Source organism: Rhinoderma darwinii, chromosome 8 (genome assembly GCF_050947455.1).
Source record: "Rhinoderma darwinii isolate aRhiDar2 chromosome 8, aRhiDar2.hap1, whole genome shotgun sequence".
NCBI classification, from domain to species: Eukaryota; Metazoa; Chordata; class Amphibia; order Anura; family Rhinodermatidae; genus Rhinoderma; species Rhinoderma darwinii.
Window position 1 is genome coordinate 6053736 of NC_134694.1, and position 14213 is coordinate 6067948.

General features: G+C 44.4%; 1 protein-coding gene across 3 annotated transcripts in view; it reads left to right on the forward strand.

Annotated features, from left to right (window-relative positions):
• TRAF2 (TNF receptor associated factor 2) overlaps nt 1-14213 on the forward strand; it is a 46987-nt gene that overhangs the window by 13223 nt on the left and 19551 nt on the right. For 2 of the 3 annotated variants that reach the window (XM_075834775.1, XM_075834778.1), the window contains exons 3-4: nt 12695-12903; nt 13720-13798. In XM_075834775.1, the coding sequence (XP_075690890.1) occupies nt 12707-12903; nt 13720-13798 (276 nt within the window). In that variant the 5' untranslated portion in view covers nt 12695-12706. Of the gene's footprint in view, nt 1-8768; nt 8798-12694; nt 12904-13719; nt 13799-14213 lie in introns of all 3 variants that reach the window. The other variant, XM_075834776.1, reaches the window with a different exon arrangement.

Sequence of the window (14213 nt, forward strand, 5' to 3'; positions counted from 1 at the left end):
TCTGCGACGCAGGTGTGAACAGACCTCAACGTGTCATTGCATCATGTCTGTTTATAATATTTACTTTTGAAAAGACCATGAAATACTCTCTCCTGTCAGCCCATATATCGACATTTCTCTGAGCCAACGCAGTCTAAAGGGCCTTTTACACCCGCCGAGACATCGTTGATCGGCGCTCGTTTGCTCCGGTCACACGGAGCTATGGATTGGGACGAGTGGTCGTTACTCCGATCGCTCGTCCCCATACATTATTATCATGTCGGCAGCGCATCTCCCTGTTTACTCTCCCGACAACGATAATATCTTCGCCTGCTTAAACTATACAATCAGCCAATGAATGAGCGTTTGCTCGTTCATAGGCTGATCGTCGCCCGTTCCGTGGACGCTCGTTTGCCCGATAATTGGCCCATGTGAAAGGGCCTTTAATTGATATTGCGCTCTCGGAGGTCAGAAGACTTGTAGTGAAGCCGGACTTCCCAAGGGTCTCTGGGGAGAAAAGTGTGAAGGAACAGACGGGCTAGGCAATAAACCTGAGACCAAAATCGCAGTACGCTGGGACGAGTCCACCGCGCATGCAGCATATCACCAATGGAGGCGCAGCAGCTAAAGAAGATGACAGGATAGCCATGAAATATGTGGACTATCCGGGCAGGGACCAAGTACCAGCGCATGAGATCCTTCTATTAATAGAGCAGGAGGAGACCGCGTCTCATGTTACCCAATGGGAGTCCGATTTAGATGGAACAAGTGTGAGAACTATCCTGGTAACCACATTATGTGAATGAACGTGGGCTCCCAGGCGCAGGAGGCAGGGGGTCTCACAGAACAGTAGCAGATTTTGCATGTTCCCTCTCGTTAGTATCTACGTAGTCCGTCCTCCTTCCCATCAATAAGCTAACAAATGTTTCATCATCGACTAAGAATGTTGGAAATGTCAAAATGTAGTCATTTGCTCTTGGGAAAGCATGAAACTAATGCAATCAGTCCAAAATTACCAAATCCTCCTTCTCAATAGCTTTTTGCCCTTGAAAACAAAGTTTTACGTTGTAGTCAAACCTCGGAGATTATAATGTGTATACTCCCGAGTCCCGAACATTCCATCTCCAGCTGTGGGCTAAGAATGTTGCTGCAATGAAGGTCGGGTAGAGTAGGGTTGGGTGGTCTGGGCTGACCGGAGGCAACTCCATGCCTTTCTGTCCTGAGCATTAAAGAGGATCTGTCACTAGTTTATTGATTCCCCATCTCCTGACTAATCTAATAGGCGCTCTGATGTCATTTATTTTTGTTCAAAAACGTTTATTTGCAGAGTTATGAGGATTTTTCTGAATGGTATCATTGGGCTATACTTGCCAAATGGGAGGTGACTCTTTTCACTCTGGGCGGTGTAATGTTTTCTGTATGACGCTGTCCAATCAGTATACAGCTTCTCACCCTTCCCTGCCCAGGAACACAGAGTGTTTCCATTTCCGACTGTTTTCAACTGGCGATATCTCCGGTTGTTTCACAGCTGCGATCGTCATGTCATGAAATTCCTCTTTCATATGCCACCAGAGCCGCTGTTCTAGGTGGTCCACAGCCGGAGATATGGCTATTTGAAGTGATCCCCCTTCCCTCCAGCCTCAGTCTCTCACACTGTGTGAAGCAGCTTCATGCTGATAGGACAGCGGCAGCGGCTGGGAGATAGCGCCACCTCAGGAGAATCGCTGCTGTTACCTCCCACTTGTCTTGTATAGCCTCATTTACATATTTAGAAATAAGCTCATAACTTTTAAAATCTCTTTGACCCAATTTTCACTAGTATCAGTGTGACGGCGCCTATTGGATTAACTAGGGGATCGGGCATTACTAAACTAGTGACAGATCCGCTTTAAGGCCTTCTAATATTTTGTTGGAAACGCGGATCCAGCAATAATCGGCTTCATGTGATTTCACCGTATAATTTGATGTATTAATGATTGCTGGTAAACCATAAGATGCTCCCGCCCATAGCTTGTGCATTCCGCAGACATTTTTTTTTCTAGAAGAGGAGTTTCCTGGACCAGTGTTCGGTCCCACATTTTTAAGTGTCTAAGGATTTTCATACGCTTATGTGGAAACCTTAGTCCTAGTAGAAAGCAGCAGAATTTTTAATCACTTTTTAGATCTGACGAGAGTAAGACAACACGCAAAATAAGTGTTTGAAAAGCTAGTCCAACTTTTCTACACTTGTGTCTCCATAGTAACAGACTACGGACAAACCCTGTGTAGTCAGTCATGTCTTGCGCCACTCGCTCTACCGAGAGTAAAAGAAGAGGCAGGTGGAGCAGAATAACTTTGGACTTGCTTGTAGTCTGTTACACATAAGTCCGCATTGGAGCTGCAGACTCGAAACGGTAGCAGATTTTTAGCCAAGACTATCCTGCAGTTTTTATTTTAAATGCAGTTAAGCAATAGAATTTTTTTCGGGGGAAATGAACAGTGACTGCATCAATTCCAGTGAAATACGTTTATTAAGAAACTATTCTTAAGAAATGTCTAGATCGGGGAGATTAGCGCTCTGCTGATTTTATCATACTAGTTCCCGGAAAATCTATAAATGTCTAGATAGGGGACATAGGGCGCTCTCTCACCTTCTCTCCGTCTCCTGTGAGGGGTATGAAAATCCCCTCTACTAAAAATTTATACTATTTATAGCTCAACACTAGGTATATACACTAGGCCTCTGTGATATTGGGCTGCTGAGGGACTCGGGGCATGTCGCAGGCAGGGGCATCTAAAGGGGTTGTATGAGATTAGAATTAAGGGTCTGCTTTATTTGCTGAAAACTGCTCCCCCCCCCCCCCCAGTCTGTATCTGGTATTGCAGCTCAGCCCCATTCAAGTGACTGTGGCCATAGTTACGTTAACTTGTTTGCCCAACGTTGTGTGGTGTTAGTGGGCAATGACCTTGACGCTCTACTAATTAGCTGCCATTCGTTAAGTGAACAATAAACAATGGCTGCGGCAGGCAGAGACAAGTCCTCCTGGTGACACAATACATCTTCTGATATGTTTTATATTTGGTATCCTCCGCAGAGTGTATGGGTGCGTTCACACGGCCGATTTTGTGTGACTGGTAGATTCCTCCTTCTATTGACATCATTGGGAGGTTAGGGAGGAATCTGCCGGAAGATTGGGCAGGAAGCTTCTTATTCCGCCTAGTGGGAAAAAGGAGCGTCCGACTCCCAATAAAATGAATGAGAGGCAGACTTTTGCGGCGGAACCTGCGGCGGCATCTGCTGCATAAATTCCGCCGTGTGGACAGTGCCTAACGCTCAGATCAGGGGGTGTAGCTGCAAGAGGTTAAGGAAAGTTCAGTTGGTCACTTTGTTGCCCATTCACATTCATCTTCTATGGCAGACTGGTTTTACCGATGTGCCGAAGAAGATTCAGGCTTAAATATTCCGGGTATATAATATTGGTGGTCTATACTTAGGATAACCCATCAATATCCGATCGTAGGGGGTCAGTCTCCTGGCACCCCCACCAATCACCTGATTGAAGTGTTTGGGAAGCTCCAGCGCTTCTTCCCCTTCATTGTTTACTTTCCACAGCGCCGCACGTTTGGTAGTGGCTATTCTTGGTACTGCAGGTCAGTTGCATGCAAGTGAACGCGCTACAATACCAGACACCGTAACCACTAAATATACGGCGTTGCGCCTGGTAAACCTTGAAGGCGAAGCAGCGCTCGCTGGAGCGTCGCAACCACTTCAGTCAGCTAATCGTTAGGGGTAGGAAATCGAACCCCCCCCCACCGATCTTAAATTGATTGTGGATAGGCCATCAATATTAGTGCCCCAGAAAACCCCTTAATCTTACAGCCATGGGACCTGGTGATGGATTCTGAGGTTCTGGATTATTAAGTGGTCATAGAAAAGTTTTTATATACTGGACTCTCCACAATGCACTGCAGTTCTGGGCTGGAAACAAGTACCAGGTTGTTTGACTGTAGATTATTGGATGACGGATTTAAGGAATTTCACCGACCTGTTTGCCAATATTTTTCTATGTCTTCTATTTTCTGCTGGAGCCCAAACATCTGCGCAGTTTTGGTCCCCCCCCCCCCCCCACCCCCATCTCACGTGTTCCTTGTCCTCTGAGGGGCCATATCTAAGTCTGCAACGTACTACCCTCCATGTCTGCCGGTCATAAATGCTCCGCTGGTACAGACTCTTTACATCTCTATGGCATAGTAACATATGAGGTTCAAACAAAAATACAAATATCCACCTCTAATACTGCAGCGCTGATCCAGAAGAAGGCAAAATAACCCCGATGAGTAGTTGCCAGTTTTGATTCTCTGGGGGGGGTTTGAATCCAAATAAGGCAATCGGGATAAATCCCTGGATCCAATATCCATCTGCAGCATCTACAAGAGATGCCCTGTAATAATATTCCTTACAGTAAAGTCATCCAGAATCTCACGGGGTAACAGTTCCATTGTGTGACTGCTCTTACAGTAAAAAACCCCTTCAATGCTGATGGTGGAACCTTCTTTCCTCTATATGTTGTGACTGCCTCTATATAGTCCTTTAATATATTTATACATGGTACATAGGCCTAGGGCACCATTAAATTTATATTTATACCCTGAGCCTGCTGAATACTACTGTATATAATATACCCCCTGACACTGCCCCCACACAGTATATTGCCCTATAGCCGCCCTCGACACTGTGTAATGTCCCAATAGTGCCTAATAAAAATAATAAAATACCTACCTAACCCCGTTCCAATGCTGAGTGGGGGAGATCCCTCTGTTTCTTCGGTCTGTGTGGCTTCGTGAACTTCTGCCATATATCGGCGTTTCAGGCATCCTATTGGTCCACGGTGTCCTCAATGCCCGTCTCATTTACTTCTAGCTTAGCCTCCAATGCCCACGTGTCACGGCGAGCAGACAGTGCCTGCCCCGATAGTATATACACGGATAATGGGGGTTATATACAGGGATGATGGCAGTCTGGTATATACAGGGATGTATCATCCCTGTATATAACCCCCATCATCCCTGTGTATATAACCCCCATCATCCCTGTGTATATAACCCCCATCATCCCTGTGTATATAACCCCCATCATCCCTGTATATTACCTTCATCATCCCTTTATATATAACCCCCATCATCCGTGCATATACAATTGCGGCAGGCACTGAGGCTAGACACCGTGGACCAATAAGATGACTGAAGTGACTCTGTGTGGGAGAAGAATGGTGGACTCTTTAACTATACGGCTCAGCGCAGACCGGCAGTCAGTCAGTGACGTCATCGCGCCTCCCTGCACTGAGCCATGAGCGGCCAGCTTTATACAGTGACTAGTAGAGCAGGGAACTGATGGCCCATGCTCTACTATGGGATTCAACTGTATCTGCGTCCTGAGGATGCAGATACAGTTGAAACCAGAACGAAAAGAGAACCAAATATCTCAAAAAGTAGCCTGTTATCCGCGCTGAATTTTTAGGTTTTTTTTCTGATTAATTGCCCAGCCCTATGTAGTCTCGTTTTCCATACTAAATAACCCAAGCAGCAGTATTATAAGAGGAGCTGCTATGTCTGGCTCTTCCCAGATAAAAATGGCTGATAACAGAGAGCAATATTCACCTTGTCAGCTTCTCCCCACCTTTTAAATGGCTGATAATAGGGAGCAATAGATCAATCAGCTGCTCAGCGAGCTGCCAAGCATGATACCCAAACCCTATTTGCATTGTGATACAGTGGATCGGTCTGGACTTTCCCGGCAATGTGCGCTGTATCTTTTTAGATTTGTATATCTTCTTGTACATCTTTTGCATGTCTTATTTGCTCAAACGGTGTTCCCCATTATTTTAAGAATTTGCATTTGGGATGAATTAGCTGCTTATCTGAGAAGGATTTTGCATGATTGGATGGTGGGGGAAGTAGTCTGAGGCAACTTGACATTCTGGTCCTCTGTCCATTTTCATCCCAAAACGGAGGTGTAGGTGGCGGCAGCTACTTCTATTGTGTCACAGGAGACAACTCTTATATACAGTGCGTAGTGTCTACCATTTATATATAATCCCTTTCTATTCGGTTTTTCAGAAGGAAATGACAAAGGTTTGGCCAATCTTTTAGGATCCAAAAACAATATCTTGGTGCTGTTATTGTGTGATATAAAGGCATAAAATTCTCATAAACACAGCCTGACCGTTTCTTAATGGGATTGTCCAGGATTTAAATAATATGGCTGCTGACTTCCACAAACAGCACCACACCTGTCCACTGGTTATGTCTGGTATTGCAGCTTAACCCGATTAAAAGGAATAAGGCTGAGCTGCAATACCACACACAACCTGCGGATAGGTGTGGCACTGTTTTTGGGAGAAAGCAGTCATTCAGTTTCCGAAACCTATTCACAGAGAGAGAGAGAGTTCTCCAATGTCTGGGTGTTACCAACCTATCTGCTATTTTATCTCCACCCACCATTTCTGGGTCCTATTGTGAAACCGGTCCATTAGACGAAACGAAATCATAGCCTCGCGATATAGTCTGAAATCGGGTGAGCCTGCACCACCCAGCGGTCTTGGTTTGGTCAGCACCACCCTACCCAATCTTGGTCTGCTCATATTCCAAACTAATCTAGTAAGCACATCTTTCTAATATACTTTTATTACAATTTCACCTGTTTTAAGATCTCTGCTTGCTGTCAGTGAGTGGAAACCTTCATTGTTTCTTTTCAGAGGCTGCAAACCTGGCTTTAAAATGTCCTGCTCCTGCAGTTTCACGGCTCATTCTCCATTATGTATCTCGTGACGTAGCTGTGCACCGTGCAAGTGAACGGGGTACTATACGACTCCCCTCCCCCCAAGCCGATAGTGCATGAGCCGATGATTAAGATATAGTGAGTCTCGTATGTATCTATACGTACGTACGTTTTGGTGTAAAGTGTTACGAATTCCTTTGAAAGCAGCGATCTGATTAATATGGGCAGCTCTAGTCTTAATGCGTGAGGTCCTGAGCGTGACGATGAAGGGCTATAAGGAAGGTGTGGGTGCAGCTAGCAGACATGATGAGGGTCCCTATGAAGAGATGAGGGCACTGATGTGAACCATAGAAGTTTGATTGTCAGAGGTGGAGGTTTCCAGAGCTCAGGTGCAGCACGAGAGAAGTCTTAGAGATGGAAATGAGAAGTTGGGGCAAATAAATCAAAGGGAAGCAACAGCGTTTCTTTTAGTATTTATTAATTGATTGATCTTCCATTATAATTGTGATTCTCCTCATTTCAGGGTGTAGTAGGGAGTTTGGGGGGGGGGGGGATTTTTTTTCTCTTTTTACTTTCATACATAAGTGTCTAATTTCATGTATAGGCAGTGAATTTGGGAAAGAATTCAATAACCCGTTTCTTGATGACATCACGACATTAAAGAGTCTCTGTCACCACATTATAAGTGCCCTGTCTCCTACATAATGTGATCGGCGCTATAATGTGGGTGACAGTGATGCTTTTTATTTAGAAAAACGATCAATTTTTACCACGTTAGGAGCGATTTTAGCTTTATGCTAATTCGTTTCTTAATTCCCAAGTGGGCGTGTTTTTTTTACTTTAGACCAACTGGGCGTTGTACAGAGAAGTGTATGACGCTGACCAATCAGTGACCAATCCGCGTCATACACTCCTCTCCATTCATTTACTCAGCATTGCGTTGTTCACTATGTGCGGTCTTATACTGACACATTAACGTTACTGAAGTGTCCTGACAGTGAATAGATATTCCTTCCAGCCAGGACGCGATGTCTATTCACAATCCCGACACTTCGGTAACGTTTGTGTGGGACTTATACAGAGCAAGCGTAATCTCGCTGTAACCTGTCCTTTACAGCGTGATCTCGCGAGATTACGCTTTGCTCTGCTGTAAGTACCACAGAAACGTTACGGAAGTGTCGGGATTGTGAATAGACATCGCGTCCTGGCTGGAGGTGATGTGTATTCACTGTCTAAACACTTCAGTAACGTTAATGTGAAAGTATAAGACAGCACATAGTGATCTAGCAGGATCCCTATGCGCTGACTAAATGAATGGAGAGAAGTGCATGACGCTGATTGGTCACTGATTGGTCAGTGTCCTACAGTAATTAGCATAAAGCTAAAATCGCTAATAACATGGTAAAAATTGTTTTTCTAAATAAAAAGCATTACTGTCACCTACGTTACAGCGCGGATCACATTATGTAGGAGACAGGGCACTTATAATGTGGTGACAGAGACTCTTTATTACTAGGACCACTGTTCTCTACATTACAGCGCCGATCACATTATGTAGGAGATAGGGCACTTCTAATGTGGTGACAGAGACTCTTTATTACTAGGACCACTGTTCTCTACATTACAGCGCCGATCACATTATGTAGGAGATAGGGCACTTCTAATGTGGTGACAGAGCCTCTTTATTACTAGGACCACTGTTTTCTACATTACAGCGCCGATCACATTATGTAGGAGACAGGGCACTTATAATGTGGTGACAGAGACTCTTTATTACTAGGACCACTGTTCTCTACATTACAGCGCCGATCACATTATGTAGGAGATAGGGCACTTCTAATGTGGTGACAGAGACTCTTTATTACTAGGACCACTGTTCTCTACATTACAGCGCGGATCACATTATGTAGGAGACCGGGCACTTATAATGTGGTGACAGCCTCTTTAAATTCAATCCTTGAAAGTTTTCCTTTCTATATTACATCTCATCCTGTCTGTGATTTTTATTCTTTCTCTTTCGTTTTTCTACAAGGGACAAAGGATCTCCTCTCCTGTATGTGAGTAAGTCATCTTTAAGTTGCATGATTCTTGTATGATTGTATGACTGGATCTCATCCGGACATAGCTGTGTGAATAAGAGGATCAGAACAGACGCTTTAGCCTTGGGTGAGTGGAGGTGACAATGCAGCTGCGGTGGAGTCGCTGATCATATGAAGCAGAGCTGTAAGAGCAGCCGACCGCAGGGAAGCATCACCCAGACATGGCAATTTATATAGAGACTAACCCAAACTACAAAGCTTTCCTAAAGAGCATAAAACAGGTTCGTTGGGGTGTGTTTATGGTTGGGGGGAGGTATTTTTGTGTAATAAATATTTTTAACCCCTTGGCACTGCAGGCATTTTTCGTGTTTTCCTTCTTGCATTTATTTTATTTTTTTTGTGTTTATGTTTTTTTGCAGGACTCGTTTGTTTTTAATGGTACCCTATAATGTACTCGTAAAATGAAAATAAAAAAATCTTTGGTGTGAAATGGAAAAAAACTGAGACTCCTCTGTGTCTTTCGGGTTTCGTTTTTACTGCGTACATTATTCTGCAGGTCAAGCGACTACCGAGATACCATATTTATATAGTTATTTTGTATTTTTTGTATGATGTACTATTTGTACAAAGAAAAACTTTTTTGAAATTTGCTTAGTATCGCCGTATTCTCAGACCCATGACTTATTTTTTTTTTTCTGTCAATGGAGCGAAGTGAGGGATTGTTTTTTCCGGGGCGAGCTGTAGGTTTTATGGGTACCTCGTTGTGGTACGTTTTGCTTTTTATTCCATCTTATTTGGAAGGTGCAATTCTGCATTTTGTTTTGTTTTTTTTTTGGTTTGTTTTACTTTTATGACCTTCACCGAGGGGATTAGGATTAAACGTTTATATTAGAATAGTTCAAGCGTTTATGGGTTTACAGATCGCTGATACTAAATGTTTCATTTGTTTCAGAAGAAAAAAAGCGCTTTTCATTTCGTTTTGTTTTTTAACTTCTTTTTTTTTTTGTTATATTTTGTATTAAAAAAAACGTAACTGCTTTTTATTTATTTTTTAGTCCCTCCCCCCCCCCCCCCCCAGGGGTCTTGAACTAAGCGATTGATCGCTGGTACAATACACTGCGATACTTATGTATTGTGTTTTTACCTGCTCAAAACTGGCAGAGCTGGGGGTCTTCATTAGGCTCCCAGGCTGCCATGTCAACCCTCGCGGTCGCGTCACAGGGGGCTTAGATGCAGCAGAGTTATCACCGACACCGGCCGTTGCAGTGAAGTGGAACCTGCTCCGCGCTACCTCCTTCGCGAGCGTACTTGACCACTTGGTCCCTGAGGTCGGTGGACATTGCCCCCATTTCTGGGCATCTCTAGGGTTAGATTTTTAAGGCATATCTAGTCAATGCGCCATTCATTTTTGGCAGGATGAATACGTGGCAGTAAAGCAGATTGGCGTTTGTGTCTACAGCCTCATACACAGAAGGTCATTGGCCTTTATGACTAGTCCTAATGCTTAGGGGTTCCCCGCCGAAAGGGAGTAACAGACACATGACTCTTGTTATTCGGTGATGAGAATTTCAACAATTCCAGGCATCTGGTGGGGAGGGAGAATCGCTGTGCAGGTTTTGTAACATCATATTCATTGTTATATATCAGTCGGCTGTCCCGCAACGCCTCAGATCACTGTAATAAGGGTCACTTCTATCTAACGTGGAACTGATGTCTGGTTTTCTGTTCTATCCTATAATCTAATCTTAAGGGTATATTCACACAGGGCGGATACGCTGCGTATCTGCCCTCCAGCCCGCAGGGAACTCAAGACTAAATACCGCACCGAACTGTGGTGCAGTTTTTTAACCGGAATGTTCGCTGCGAAAACCTCTATACTTACCCGTGGCCATGGCGGACGCGTTCCTCTGACGTTCTGCAGCCCGGCCGCCTGGGATGACGTTTCATCCCATGTGATTGGCTGCAGTAGTCACATGGGATGAAACGTCATTCCTGGACGGTGGCTGGACGCAGGAGGGAGCGCAGTGTTTTGGGTATAGGCTTTTTTTTTTTTTTGTGTTTTTTTTAATTTTGCGGAATCCATTTTTTTTCTGTACAAAAATCGCAACATCTGCTATATGTTTATCTCCCCATTGGATTCAATAGGGAAAACCAGCGATTACGCAGCATAAATACTGCGGATTATAAAACCGCAGCGCAGGTCAATTTATGAGTGTTTTTTCGGCGGGTTCTTTACGCAGCGTGTGGATGACGTTTGTTCAAATCTCATCCTCTGCTGCTACTGTATTATGCTGCCGATTTTCGTCACTAAAATCCGTTGCGACAAAATCTACGCTACGGGTGAACACGGCCTGATACTGATTTGGTAACTGTCATGGTTTGATGGATAAACCAAGTTGAAGTTTATTGAGTTAAACTTTAACTCACGCAAAGATATTTTCTAGAACTTGGTCATATTTAAATGTGCCAAACTCCTATGAGACGGCATATCAATCCAGTGCCCGTGATGGATTATCAGGCATTTCATGCCATCAGGTTGTGGATTATTGGAGTATTCCCTTACCCAAGCATGGACCTATAGTGCTATCCCCCACCGCTTACTAGTGTAGAATAACTGGACCCTTAAGGTAAATCTACATGATGATAATTATTCCATTCAGCCCAAAGCTGCAGGGGGCGCCACATTTTTTTTCAGGGTCCATCCGTCTGTAGTATAGCAGGGCTCTATTGTGCCGGCAGCGTTGCTATTGCGGCTGTTTGGGGCACCAGACTAATATACCAATGCTTTGTCCTGGGGCTGTGTCTGGGTACAGTCTTGCCATGTGATTTTTTTATATTGCATCCCATCGCGTGATAAATGTTGACATGCTATCCTAGCCTAAGGCTATGTTCACACGGGGTATTTTGCAGAGTTTTTTGACGCGGAAACCGCGTCGCAAAACTCGGCAGAAACGGCCCGAGAACGCCTCCCATTGATTTCAATGGGAGGCGTCGGCGTCTTTTTACCCCGAGCAGTAAAACTGCCTCGCGGGAAAAAGAAGCGACATGCCCTATCTTCGGGCGCTTCCGCCTCCGACCTCCCATTGACTTCAATGGGAGGCAGGAGAAAGCGTATATCTCGCTGTTTTATGCCCGCGGCGCTCAATGGCCGCGGGCGAAAAACGGCGCGATAATTGCCGCGAAAATCGGCGTGCAGGGAGAGGAATATCTGCCTCAAAGTTCCAAACGGAATTTTGAGGCAGATATTCCTCCCCCAATATACTCCGTGTGAACATAGCCTAAAATATCTCCCGGAGAATCTGTTCAGTTTTATTGACTTCTCGTAGCTGAGCGTTTGCTACAATTGTATTCAATCTAGGTAAACCACTGTTCAACTGTCTTGATAGTTCTGCAACAATGTATCAGTTCAGGTCAAATGTATCAGGCTGGACTTCTAGCTACTAAACTCAGAGAATTGTAAGGGGGGTTTTCAGCCCCTGGATGTAAACAAGAATGTTTCTATTCACTGACCATAAGCAGAGATCTTGAAAATGGTGTAGATTGTAACACACAGCATGTGAGAAAGTCGCAGAGCTTTTCATTACGCAATGATTAGGGTTTGTTTACCCACGCAGTAACATAGGACATGTCCTATTTTTCAACGGACCCTTCACACGCTCCGTTGAACAGTCGCGTGGACGGCGCCATTGAAATACATGGGTCCGTGTGATCGTCGTTGTTTTAACGACCGTCACACGAGCGAGATTTACGCTCATGTGAATGAACCCTAAATGATGCCGAATGCAGAAGTACTGGTTCCAGCTAGTAAAAATGACAGCCCGGCCCAAGTCTTGTCTTGTCTTGTTGGCGTCTTAATCTTGTTATGGCATAAATATTATTGCTTTGAGTTAATATTCCTCCTTTCTCACCGTCTCCCAAGTGCAATTTTCACATGGCCTCTGCAGCCGTCTTAATCTCTTCACTTCCCGGCTCGTTGGACACAAACCAGGCTGGATTCAAGAAAGAAATCCTCGGGGCAAAGTTGGAAGTGAAATATCTCTGCTCCGACTGCAAGAATATCCTTCGGAGGCCGTTTCAGGCCCAGTGCGGCCATCGGTACTGCTCGTTCTGCCTAAAAAAGATTATAAGGTAAATAGGGAAAAGTGCATCTGGGGTCAAGTAGGAACCTGCCATACGTAAAGTGTTCCAGACCAGTGGCCTCCCAGCATGCCCTATCGCTGGTGGTTTTGCAATAGCTGGGGGGCTGCTGGTTGGAGGCCACTGGTCCAGACAAAGGGAAGGTTTTATTGAGGAGGACCAGAAATGTTTGTCTCTCTATTTCATATGGGGTCTGTACAGCATCAGAATGGGTCCACCTGCTATTGTTTCAATCAAGGGGCAGAGAATTGGGAGTTGGTGCCCATAAACCACTCAGCACTGATTAGACCGTGCCAGTCTGTGTAGAGACCCCCCTAACTGGTAACACCGGGCTGTCTATTTATAAACTTCTAAGACCCCATGCACACTGTAGGACCGCGGACCATAATACGGACCGTGGGTTTTACGGACCCATTCAGTTCTATTGGCCACAGACCCCTTTCTCTATCGCTACGGATGGGTGTCCGTGCCTGGAATTATGGAGCAGATTTGTTTTTTCGTGTTTTTTTTATTTTTTTTTACGAGACGCGCTCCCATACTTTCTATAGGAGCATGGCCCAAAAATGCGGCCGGCCGTCAGGAGACTGCCGTACCCACAATCGCGGGCTATGATTGCAGGCACGGTGGTGTGCATGGAGCCTAAGAGGATTAACAGAGGAACGGCACAGCGTAGAGTTCTACGAAAAGATGCTCCAAAACAGCTGCCTGAAAATGGATAAACCAATTGATGTAACTTTTAATGTAAAGAACTCTTTGGACCCTTTGGCCTCTGTATGGTTAAACGTTCCCTTTTTGACTGTCTCTCAGCTCAGGACCTCAGAAGTGTTCAGCCTGTATCCAAGAAGGTATATTCGAAGACGGCATCTCCGTTTTGGAAAGCACCACAGTAAGTTGCAGCTTCAACTGAATTATCCTGAAATGCAAACAAGTAATAATCTGAAGGTTACGGTTAAAATATGTCTACAATGTGACGTGTGTGTATATCTCCATTAATAACGTCTCTCATACATAGGGGGCAGTATTATAGTAGTTATATTCTTGTATATAGGACAGTATTATAGTAGTTATATTGTATATAGAGGGCTGTATTATAGTAGTTATATTCTTGTATATAGGGGGCAGTATTATAGTAGTTATATTCTTGTATATAGGGGCAGTATTATAGTAGTTATATTCTTGTATATAGGGGGCAGTATTATAGTAGTTATATTCTTGTATATAGGGGGCAGTATTATAGTAGTTATATTCTTGTATATAGGAGGCAGTATTATAGTAGTTATATTCTTGTATATAGGGGCAGT